General features: G+C 35.7%; 1 protein-coding gene across 1 annotated transcript; it reads left to right on the top strand.

Annotated features, from left to right (window-relative positions):
• The first annotated feature begins 3,558 nt into the window (after positions 1-3,558).
• On the top strand, positions 3,559-4,545 carry post6 (posterior protein 6). Its single transcript, XM_018095773.2, has one exon. It carries the CDS (start codon positions 3,815-3,817, stop codon positions 4,334-4,336), a length of 522 nt encoding a protein of 173 aa, XP_017951262.1. The 5' UTR covers positions 3,559-3,814; the 3' UTR covers positions 4,337-4,545.
• The last annotated feature ends 8,917 nt before the right edge of the window (positions 4,546-13,462 follow it).

Here is a 13,462-nt window from a genome sequence, read left to right as displayed (position 1 = left end):
ATGTTGAAAATACTCATTGTTCATTGTAATGTTCATTTTAATTTTATTGACATGTAGAATAAAGCGCTAGCTGCACCATGAGTGGAATACATTCTTCTAGATGTAACACTTCAGTACAAGGTTCATTCTTCTTTCTGTACTGTGGTTCATTCAAGGATCACTGTTCTTTGTGTGCGTTGAAAGGATGGGGTAACTCCTGAGATTGAAATTATATTATTTAGCTTTTCCTTTCTTCTAACATATGCATTTCTATATTTGGAAGAACATAAATAGCTCTGAATAATTTCTGGAAAAATGTTAGTTCTATTTCCTTACACTTTTTCATCAATCATTATTTTCTCTAACTGTCTGACAGTGCACAAGTGACATCTGACCACCCTGGTGTCAAGCATGAAAACTTAATAAAGAAAAGAGTGTTAATCTCTCACAGAGACAAACTCCACAACTGGCAGACTGTCAGAGTCCTGATACAGCAGCGTTCTTAACTTTCTCAAAAGACTTCATATACTTGCAACATAAAGCTGTTTTCCCCTTGTGTGCAGACACTTCTCAGCGTTTCAGACCCAAGGGACTTCAGCTTTGAAGAAAGACTTTCAGAAAAGTGTTGCATATTCTTCCTGGCCAGCATTGACATTCCTCATGATTTTACATGCAGAGAATTAGTCACATTGTTCCATTGATATCTGGAAAGGTTTTAACCTCTTATACGCTGCAGACTTGAAAGACTTTACAATAAAATTCACAATTTTCCTTTAAACATTTAGTGAAATCAATATTGAGATCAAAAGGAAAACAAAATCAATTTGGTTTCCATAAAAATATTTACATAGAAACAAGTCTCAAACAATTTGGCGTCTGGGGTTGGTGCCTAAAAAGAAGTGAGGTGGTATGTTCTGACATATTATATACTATTAAATTACGTGCAAATCATTTGCACTGTTTTTAGAGTCATGCATTGTTTGCCCAGTAGCAGTAACCCATAGCAACAAATACGATGTTTGCTTTTAAACAGGTGACCAGTAAACTCTACCTGCTAAGGGGTTGCTATGGGTATGGGCAAACTTAGTGCCTTTTAATACATAGATCTAATAGAATTTTAACTTATAATTGGTGAGCAGTGGAACAATTATTATTCTGTTTTTCCATAGGATACTGCTTTTAAAAAAATGGGATGTAATAATGCATATAATAATGCATTGATCATAGATCAATTACTAATTTAGTTATGAATGCTTAGTTATTGTGGGGCAAAGTGCAGGGGCAGAATAATATAAGCAGTTGGTTTTGCAAATTTTTTCGAACTTTTCACCATCTCCCCAGTAATAAATGAGCCATGATATATTGTAATCACGGTCATTTATTAATGCATTGCAGAAGAAATTCTAATACCTTTTGTGGCTATGTTCAATTCCATAGGCATCTACCAAAAACAATATCTCATATAACTGTTTTTCAATTTGCATGGATAGGTAGGTGAAGCTGGAGCTAGCCAAGAGCTCTTTGCTGCATTCAACACTAGAGATGAGCAAATCTGTCCTGTTTCGCTTTGGCGAAAATTTGCGTAACACCGAAAAATTCACAAAACGCAACTTGTTTGATGCATCCACAATTTTTTTTACACGCCCAACAATTTTCTGCAGTAAAATTTTCGCCCGTTTCGCAAAAAAATGCCGAAATGCAGAATTTTGCTGCGAATCCGTGCCTGCCAAAAAAATTTGCTTGTCACTATTCGGCACAGTAAGATCAGAGGTTCTAATTTGGGACAGGCTGGATGTGGCATTTTAAGGTATTTGTACTGCCTCATCGCTGTTCAATGTTTTCTTTAGACTTTATCTCAAGTCATTATCATTTTTTTTTCTAGGTCTGAGGTGGTCTACACTAATGGCTTAATTTTAAAATGAGTATAAAAAAAAACATCTTTATAAATACTGCAATTAGCACTCTGTAAGAGTATGACATTCTTGATTGTGATTCAAAGCTTTTATTAATTCCTACCCCAAAATGTTTTATCCTGCTTTCCTCTTCTTCACACTTTCATGTTTCTTAAAACATCTCCAGCCACTTCCTCCATCAAGTCAGAAAGGTATAGCAATCACTGCATCTCTACTCTCCTCTCCTTCCCTCTCAGCACATGAAGTGCTTTGCTCCATAGCTCCAGTTAACTCTGTCTCCGGACATAAAAAAAGAATATACAAATCCCTCTCTCACCTTGCATTCCTCTCTCTCCTGTTACTTGCTGCCAGTGACATTTCCCCCAACCCTGGCCCTTACCCTATTCCTGTTTTGTTAGGGCCAGGTTCTCCAAACCCACCTTGTACCCCTTTAAAGTACAGAAACCTTATCCTTATACCCAAACTGCAACAAACTCACCTCCATTCATGACCTTTTCATCACTACATCGCTTAGACCTGGCTTTCCTCTACTGACACTGCCTCAGATGCTCTCTTTCCTTTGGAGGGCTACACCTTACTCACACTCCCAGACCTGGAAACAGGGCTCCGCTTCAAGAAATCTCTAAAAACGCATTTATTTAGAGAAGCTTACCCTAATCTAGTTTAGCAATACCCTGTGCCACGCCTCTCTCAACTCTGGTCATGCCCATTCCCACACCTTGTGTCTCAACCCTTTTTCCTTGTAGATTGTAACTCTTTTCGGCAGGGCTCTCTTCACCTCTTGTATCGGTTATTGATTGCTTTATATGTTACTCTGTATAGTACTGCATTTTGGATATTCAGTAGTGAACCCACATGTACACAAAGGGTTAACAGATATCTTTCCTTTCTATCACATGACATCTGCTGAGGTGTAATTCTGGACAATAGAGATCCTGCCATAAAACTACACATTACAGCTATAGTACAGTTCATATCAAAGAGATGTAAATGACTGTACACACTGGTGTGGGTGCAGGGCCAGAGTTCCTAAGGAAAGGAGACCCTACTGAATCAACAGGAATGCCTGCAGCATTGGGCTCAATGGGATTTGATCTGCAGTGCAACCTATCTTGATCTACCTCTCTTAGCTGACTGAGATGAATCATCGTAAAAACAACTCACATCGACCTGATTGGCTTGGCCTGTCATTTGGGCGTGTCTTGGGAAAAGGGTAGTATGGGTTATGCTTGGTTGAATGGTCTTCATCATGTATATAAACAGCATTTGTAAATACTTTGTTAGTTAGGCATTTTCCTCTCCCTTCTTCCTCCCTTCCTTTTAGTCTTATTTTATACCTTTTATCGCTTTTGTAAATAAATATATCACTTATTTAATAAACCAGGCTGTCTCAGTTCAATAGTTAAATACCCCAGAATAGAGCAGGTCCAACATTTGGCACCCCAGATGGGACCTATGGGTGATAATCTAAAACCAAGGAAACAGAATCTGCTTGACTGAGGATTTGAGAAGCCCGAGTTTAATTTGTTAAAGGTATAACCAGGAAATAAAGTCTGGAGCGTAACACAGGTAAGGATAGATTTCTTTTTATTAAAAATGAAAGGCATTGCTGAGCAAAAGGCAGTACAGTGGAACAGTGAGAAGGCCCAGCTGAGAGAAGACTTATGGTAGCAGCTAGCACTTCTGCAGAACATATTTCTGAATTAGATGAACTAAGGGAGAAGGTGTTGATGCTAGCTGAACAGAATAAGTTATTAGAAGAAAAGCTGTAGGAATGTGAGGAGAGGAGCAGGCTCAGGGAACAACGTGTGACCTGTTTAGAAAGCAAGGTGGGATACAGTGAGGAAATAGCAGGGTCTCTTAAAGAGCAGCTGAAAGATGCAAATGCACAGCCAGCACATAAAAAGCACTGTGTTCCCTCCATGAGACAAAACTGCAAACCTGGTTACGACCAGGATGTCCCAGTAAATTTCTGCCCTGTTACTGAACAAGAGGTAAGAGATAGGGAACTAGGAACAAGGCCACAAATGTTATCTAGTCCATCTCTCTTTAGCCCCCAATCAGAATGCACCAGACAAAGAGTTGATAATACATCTATACCAACTTATAGAAATAACCCTTCTGAACCAGCAACACTCAAAATACAAGATGTTATCAATTTGACCCAAGTATTAGGAAAGTTTGATACTAATGCATCAGCCATCAGCCTTTCCAATAAACTGGAAGCTGTGATCAAACAATATAACTTGGGAAATAAGGATGCATGTGCCTTGCTTAGAGCATGGCTTCCTTATCAACTGGCTGCAGAGCTTAGGCCTCCAGTTGATAAGCCCAGTGAGGTGTTAGCTGATGTCAGTGAAAACTGGGGAAATGCCAGGGATAGGTTTAGAGAATTGCAACGTGAATTATGGGTGGGCGTGATACAAGAGGTGCAAATGCACTAGAGAATGCAAGGTATAGGAGAGGAGATGACGCAATATTATTTTGTACGGATTACCTCTCCCTATATAAAGTTGTATTTAACTGCCCTGATATGTTGTCTGATGACCCAAATTTCCTTTATTCAATGGCTAACAAATGCTGTGTTGATTACAATACAAAAATTGCCCTCAGATATGCCAGCTCTTAAAACACCTTTGTTAATGTACTTAGGGATTGGTCGCAGGATTCATTTGAATCCCAGAGACATATTTCTGTTGTATCCACAAATCACCAACACAGGAGATTTTCAAGATGATGTTTTGGTTGTGGAAAATCTGGTCATATTGTTAGATTTTGCAGGAGTTCTATGAAACAACATGCTTCTAGTACTTACTCATGTCATTCAGTACAGAGACAAGAGGGGGATGTACAGCTAAATCTAAATAATGATCTCCTCGGCCACAGCCCTTCCCTGGAGCCTGAAACTGTTGTCCCCTCTGAGAATACAGACATAGATCCCACAATTACAGACAACACAGGAGACCAAAAACAAAGCCAAAATGAGCCCAGAAGGGAATTCCACACCCCTCCTTGTAAAACAGGGAAAGAAGGGACAACTTTCCCATCCTTTATGCCTTGGGTGAATATTCCACTCTGGCTTTACAGCACCTGGTCACATATTGCTATGCAAATGCTAATGGCCAACTTGGCACAGTTTGCCCAGTGTGTATCAAACTGAAACAAGACTTGATAATGAAAATAAATGTAATGCAAGGAATTTATTTAATATGTTTTGTTTTCTGTGATGTCATTGTACAGGTATATGTTAACCAACTATGTGTTTCTTTCTTTCAGAATACTGGGTGAAGAATATCTGTCCTTGCCTTTTAAATAATGAAGGCAAATTAATATTAACATTATTTGTGTTCCAACAGGTTTTTTTTGTTTTGCTCTAAGGAACATGGTACCTGGTGACTTGGTATCTTAATTTAAATTTTCCATAAAGAATATTTTTAATAATGCAAATGAAATTATATTGTTTTAAACCACGTGGTACAATGAGCTCAATAGTAAAATAATTGTTTGCAAACAATTAAAAAAAATAAAAACTACTGATATAATATAACATGGCAATTTGGTGCACCAGTGTTTTTGTTCTGATACTAACTTTAGCTTAATTCCCCACAGGTATTTGTTTGTTTGTTTATTTGTTCATGTTATTTGTCTGTGTCATGTTTTGTTTGTGTTTTGTGTCCTTATGTAAAAAGAACAATGCTTTGGAATTGATACTTTTGTAGAAGCATTGTAATCAGTTGATTACTCAAAACACTGCTAAAATCAGCAGAACATTTTTTTTCTGGATTTTGCACCCCTGAGAAACGAAAATGGGGGTTCTACTGTAATTCAAAAACTGCAAATAATAAGAGATGGAGACCAAATGCAAATTGTCTGAGAATAGTGCTCTCTACATAAGAGGTCCCCAACCTATTTTACTCGTGGCCACACTCAAATATAAAAAGAGTTAGAGAGGAACACAAGCATGAAAAATGTTCCTGTGGGTGCCAAATAAGCACCGTGATTAGCTATTTGGCAGCTCCTATGTGGATTGGCAGCCTAAATGAGGCTCTGTTTTGCAGTACAACTGTTTTTTATGCAACCAAAACTTGCCTCCAAGCCAGGAATTCAAAAATAAGCACCTGCTTTGAGGCCACTGGGAGCAACATCCAAGGGATTGGGGAGCAACATGTTACTCACAACCACTGGTTGGGGATCACTGCTCGTTATCACATTAAATGTTAATTTAAAGGTGAACAACACATTTAATATGTGTCACCAACATTTCTTTTCTAAGTCCAAGAAATAAAGAATTTGAGCATTACGTAGTTACGCAGGGAGAACTGTAGTGAAAAATTATAAAGTAGAACAGAAAAAGAGGTACACTATATTCTGTATTTTCAAACGCAGTATTCCATATCCAACATCTGCTTAATTTAGAAGAATTTATATTGTGGCTCATTTTGTAGACTGGTGTAATTATCACAAGGAATTCTGGTAACTAATCCCAAAGAGCTATAGGCCAAAACTCACCCACTGGGTTAAAGCCAGGATAATAGCTGATTCCCAACTACAGACCAGTTTCACCCTTATGCAAGCATAAGTAAGTCTGCTAACAGCAAGATAAACAACATGAGTTGGTATAGAAATGCATTAATATGGAGCTGAGTTTATCAAAATTATAAATATAATGACATGTAGTACGTATTAAATAGGGTAAAAACTTATTATGGCAAATGCAGTGTCAGGGTGCAGGCAATATTATAGCAGATTATAAATTGTGTGTAGACATATATATGTACATATTTTGTAGTACAGTAGTATAGATTAGAAAAAGATAATACATGGGATTCATTATCCAGAAAGCTCAGAATTACGGGAAGGCCATCTCCTATAGACTCCATTTTAATCAAATAATTCAAAATTTAAAAAATGATTTTCTTTTTCTCTGTAATAATCAAACACTAACTTGTACTTGATTCCAGCTAAGAAATAATCCTTATTAAAGGCAAAACAATTCTATTGGGTTTATTTAATGTTTAAATGATTTTTAAGTAGTTTAAAAGTATGGAGATCCAAATCCCTGATCCAAAAACACTCAACTGGGAAACCCCAGGTCCTGAACACTTTGGATAATAGGTCCCATACCTATATTTAGTATTTTGAATCAATTACCCCATAAGGACTCACATCACAGGGGCCTATTTGTCATATTTGAAAGATTTTCGGTAACTATTTAAACATTTAATGTCAACTCAAATAAGTTTAAGTAATCTTTCTAAATTAATTTAAATACTAAGCATTGACTTTCAGCATATAGAAGATCATCTAAGTGTCAAAATAGACATACAATGATAGATTATGCAATTAATAGCTGATGATGTAGTAGGAATCCCACGTTATACACATTTTCAGTTCAGCTGTGCTACACAGACCAAGAGCTTCTAAAGTTATGCCATTGCTATATACATCATCAGATTAGCTGCCTGGTTCTCTTTTCCTCAGTAAACTAAAAATTATAGATTTAAACTAAAATATACACGAGTGGGGGTTCTAAAGGAAATGTAAAAATATATATATATAGAGCCATGTCTACATAAGCACATGTAAGTACATAGCAATTTAGGTTGATAGTTAGAAACTAAATCCTATATTCTTTCCAATTTGCCTCAAAGTAGGAAAATATTACTTCCTGAGCATAAGATGACAATCTGGCCAGACTCTGGATCAATTTTGTATACATTTCAGTAACATTTTTGTTCTTGCTAAAAAGCCATTCAACCACTTTTTGAAGCTATCTGCCTGTACAACCACTACAGAAAGGGAATTCCACAATTAAACTCTTACTGAAAAAAACCCTTCCCAAAACTACAAAGATGTAACCTCCTCTCTTTCTAATCTTGTGTCTGTTGGAAGCATTAAAGAGTTCATTGTATGGTCCTCTAATACATTTAAGCATAGCAAACATATCTTCCCTTAAGAACCTCTTCAGCAGCATAAACAACCCCAACTTGGTTTTTCTTTATAATTGAGACTTTCCATACCCTTTACCAGCTTAGTTTCTCTCTCTAATTCAATAATATCCTGTTTGAGTGCTGGGGACCAAAACTGTACAGCATATTGCAGATGGGGCCTAACCAGTGTTTTTTAAAGGGTGAGAATGACCCTCTTGTCTTGCAAATCTATTCCCTACCATCTTCCAAACTTTTTAGTATTTGGGCTAGAAAGTACTAACAACCTTATTCAGTTCCAATAACTTAAATGCACAGACAATATTTTTCAGTTCAAATAATGCACATTGATAAAAGAATTTGATGGTCACATGTCAGTTATATAAATATGTTCAGTGGTTATTTATATTACTATATCATTTACACTAGTGAGTTTAATTAGTGTCTTGTAGCACTTCCTAAACATCATTAGCACTAGAATCATATTAATCACCAGCACCTGTACACCTCTCATTCATTTTAATTCATCATCTATATGTCATTCAATCTTGATTGGAAAGAACAGTTGTTGAAATTCAGCCATGGTTAGATCTGTTCACTACAGGGTGGTCCTTAGTTTGCCAGAGTGGGGATATTTAGTGCAGCTTGTAGCTGCTGCAGACAAAGCAAAGTCAAGTGCTCTAATTACAATAGAGTGTGTTCTCCTTGTATCTACTTATTTTTCTTCACAGCGGCCAGAGGTCATCAGAAGTTCTCACATGGCCAGGTGGCACCATAACACAGCTAGTGCTGGGAGCTATCCTTAGTATGCGACATCCTGGCGTCGGCACAGCCTGTGTGATCATGAGTCTATACTCCATCTGCAAATGCCAAATGCACTTGCCTGGAATTTAATTTAACATTTTCCCCCCATGTTTAAGGAAGGATATTTTAAAATGTGAGTATTAAGCAACAGAGAGATACTGTAGGGCATGAACTTACATTTTGTAGGAAAAGAGACCACCTTTATGCTTTTCTTGTGTTGCTTTAGGGATGCAAATTGGCCAAAACTACTAATTGGACAAATTATATATACCCATTTATTGTATGGTACTGATTAATATTTGGGAACTTTTTAAATATTAATATTGATTACTATTATTACAATTAATAATTACAACAATAGGAAGAAGAATTTGTTCAAATCTGGTTTTAAATTCGAGTAATATGCACACCTGTCAACAGTGATACGACTGATTTATGCTAAATTTTTTATTCAAAATTTAAGTAAAATAATGAACATCTTTTACAGTAATGTACAATTGTAATTATTTAAAAAAAAAATATAACTAAAGGTCAATAACAAAGAGGTGGTGTTAGTTTTAACCTCTGAGGTGCTGTTAGGGCCAACAATTTAACTTGACCAGATTTCTGTACATATAGTGGCTCTAGCAATGGTGCCCTCTTAATGACGGAGCTTAACAGAATCATTGCTTAAAAAAAAAAATACATATATTATTATTATTATTAATATTTATTTATAAAGTGCCAACAAATTCTGCAGCGCTGTATAATAAGTGGGTTTCATATACTGATTAAACTAAGACTAAAAAACATGTCTATTGCTTGTGCCATTTTTGTACAGTAATCATGGTATTTAGTCTCTAACTAAAGAGGTTAGCCTATATGTGGCTTGTAAATTCAAATATATTACAGTCATGTGAACTAACTAAAAATTGCTTAATTTTTTAAGCAAGGAAAATGGATTAAAGGATTTTGTGCAAATTTTCCTGATTATGCAATTAAATACCGGCTAGACTAAAAATAAATATGATTATATATTATATATAAAAATATCATACCTTTTAATCTAAATAAAAATACACTGTATCACATGGTGAAAATAATAATACTTCCAGTTTTTATTAGACACTGGTCTAGTTCTAGCAATCACTATTTCTGTACTTACAGTACCACTAAAGAAGACTTAATAACCCATAACTCCCACTCTCAATTTGTCCCTGTAAACTGCCATAATGGTAAATGACCCACAGGGTAAGTCTTTTTTTTTCAAAATCTAAGATCAGAAGAGGAACTCTGGATCCTCTGGTACATATGATTTTTTTAATGCCTGAATTCTCATTAAATGCTCACTAACACTGCATAGCACATTGAGTCTGCTTAGTGAAGTTAAACACATGCTGATGGCATATTAATTGACTGTATGCTGTAAAGGGCCCTCTTTACTTCCTGTATCAATAAGTATTTGTATGTAATTTGTGTTTGATGTACACATGTGGGACATTTAAAAATGTAATAATAATAATAATAATAATAATAATAATAATAATAATAATAATAATAATAATAATAATAATAATAACCCTATTATTATTATTATTATTATTATTATTATTATTATTATTATTATTATTATTATTATTCGATACCTGTATCAATTTGTTACTTTTTAACATTTAAGGACAAAAAGAGTACATTTTATTCAGTAATTAATTTCCTGCTTCAGCTAGCATACACCAGTAAAAATTAAGGGTATTATTTAGTAAATAGTAAAAACAACCCTTTTAGTGCAGCTGAATGATAAAACTTCAGCTGAAGTGATTTAGGTTAAATTTGATGATTTTGAGGCATAACCTGGATTTATATATAAATGCACATACATTTTTCTTTATAATTAATATTCCCCAGTAGGGATTTTGACTGGTGTTCACCTTTTTTGAGGGCTCAAAGGCATACAGTTTTGCAGGCTAGCCAGCAATCAAATTCAAGAACATAGGAGGTAATTCAAGACTGCAGCCTCAGGCTTTTATTTGTTTTGAATCAGGTGGTAACCCCAGGAAATAGATACATTTTTATCTGATTGTTGATAGTCAAATCTGGAATCTAAATGAACTCATGAACAGCAATTAATTAATTCAGTTTTCTTCATGTAAGTCAAGAATCAGGCACTTCACTTTTTGGAATGCTATAACACATATCTATTTATATTTATTCTCCAATTACATTTTTATTGCATGTTTATACATCAAGCACTTTGTAACTTGGCCTGGTGAAAGAAAATACAAATGAAAAACGGCTTCAATCAGCACACCGGGCAGCCATGGAACATCTAAAACTTCAGCTTTTAATCATTTCCTTTAAAACCAACACGCCTGACACGTTTCGTGCGCATGGGCACTTAATCATAGGCATACAATGAGGTAAAAACATATAGCTTAAATAGTCCATTAATTAATAGCATTACCCAATTAAAAGAAAAAAAGAAAACCTGAAATTGACAAAGTAATACATGAAAACCATGGCAAACTCACTTGGAGGAAACATAACAGTTGACATCAAAAAGAGTTTAATCCATTAGGATGACTTGTGCCCAGTGTAAAAATCCAATTCACCTCCTTTCTTAAACGTTTAGTCAACATGTTGCTACCCCTCTCATCTGGGAATACTCTATCAATTACCTGAATTCGCAACAAAGTGTCATCCCCATTGAACAGTTAGTAAAGTGTCTTGAGACAGGACTATTTAATGGTCATACTGCAACTTACTTACTTTATGTAGATTCTCCTTATTCTGCTTTTATGCTAGTTATTTGTTTGTCTTGTACAAATGATAAAACCACAATAAACCCATTCAAATTAGAAGATGCAAAATAAATAAATAAATAAATAAAGATTTGATTCTGTACTGCACAGAAGGACTGTGTTGGGGATGTCTGAGACTCACAGAAAAGGTCCAGGTCAGGCCAGTGCATTTTTTAAATTCTACTTTATCTTTCCCTCCTGCGTTTTGTAAAGATCTTTTTTTTTGTTGTTGGAAAATGCAGAATGCACAACTCAAACAAGCACCTAAAGGTTAAGTGAGGAATATTTGGCCTGTCAAAATAAGAAATAGATTGTCAGGTGAGTAATGTATGAAACTATTTCAGATCATTGTAAAATAGCTTTCTTATTACCTAAATAACTGCAAGCAACTTGCCAGAGTACTGAAGGACAAGAAAATGACATCATTTTTCAGGTGTGCAGAGATCAGACATATCTCATGAACATCTCCTTTTGGTACAAAGCCAAATGGGAGCAGCAGCCCCCGGTGGAAATTACATATGCTGTTCATTCTTTCACTCTCTGCTTTTGGCTTGTCAGACAGGTGAACCTTAAAATAGGGTGTTTCAAGCAGAACAGGTACGAAACTGTGAAAAAAAAAGTTTATTAGCAGTGATTTGAACCCTTTACAGCCCCCTTAAAAATAGAAATGTATATATTGTTTTAAGAAATGCTTGTTGCAGAATTAAGTTAAAGCAAAATAAAAAATGTTTACATTGGGGGTAATTAAAAATTAAAATCCCCCAAAATAGAATGTATGTGAAAAAAATTTACTAGATCTGGACAAATGTTGTAACGGTTATTCACCTCAAAAGAGCTCCCTTCAACCCACCCTAATTAGATAGTACGTACTTACATGACAGCATATTAACAATCAGATGGTGCATGGGAGCGAAGATGAAGTAGGTATGTGTATGTGGGCTTGGTTTTTTACACTGATGGGTTTGATAGAAGCAACCTTGGTACTGCTGAGCTGGAACCTAAGGGTGATAGCTGTTGATGCTTGTTAGAACTTCTGTTGGGCTGGGAATAGGTATAAATAGATAGATCTACTATAGTGATGAGTGAATTTTTTCGCTATGGATGGATTTGCATTTTGGCATTGGCAAATTGTTTTGCAAAACTTCCGAGAAAATTCAGTGAAAAAATTTGTTGTGCATCAAAAAAAATTTGTTGGTGCATCAAAATAGGCGCGTCAAAACAGCTGTGGTTGCATCAAAAAAAGTTCAACAAACCTGCTCCGCAAATATTTCACTGTTTCGTGAATTTTTCTGACGTTTTTGCTAATTTTTCACCAACGCAAAACGGGACAGATTCGCTCATCACTAACTATAATACTTTCTTGAGCAAACTGTTCATATTTGTTCTGAAGTACTGTTACTTGCTATTTTAATAAAACGCTCCAACCAATCACCTGCTGTACAAAGAAAAATGGAGGCAAACACACACTCATTGGTGGACCAAGTAAAGTTCTAGTCCATTGTGCTTTTCCTTTCACTCAACTAATAAATACAGTAGGAGGATTTTTTTATGGCCCACCAAATAATCTCTGCACCTCTATCTTCTGTGAACCACAGTGTGATGTTGTTCCATCCATTCCTGTAAGAATGTTAAATGTACTGCTTTGAAAAGATTCTGATTTACGTTAAGGCTAAAGGATTTCAGCCTCAGTGATGCTCTTTTTTTTCTTGATTACATAGTTACATAGGGTTGAAAAAAGACCATGAAGTCCATCAAGTTCAACCCTTCCAAGTAAACCCAGCACATACAAACCTATACTTACCTATCTATACACTCACATACATAAACTATATATACAAACATCAATACTAACAGTAGATATTAGTATCACAATAGCCTTGGGTATTATTCTTATTCAATAACTCATCCAGGCCCCTCTTAAAGGCATTAACAGAATCTGCCATTACAACATCACTAGGAAGGGCATTCCCCAACCTCACTGCCCTCACCGTGAAAAACCACCTACGCTGCTTCAAATGGAAGCTCTGTTCCTCTAATCTAAAGGGGTGACCCCTGGTGCGTT

This window comes from Xenopus tropicalis, chromosome 7 (genome assembly GCF_000004195.4).
Source record: "Xenopus tropicalis strain Nigerian chromosome 7, UCB_Xtro_10.0, whole genome shotgun sequence".
In the NCBI taxonomy this organism is placed as follows: Eukaryota; Metazoa; Chordata; class Amphibia; order Anura; family Pipidae; genus Xenopus; species Xenopus tropicalis.
This window is presented reverse-complemented; position numbering and strand designations above follow the sequence as displayed.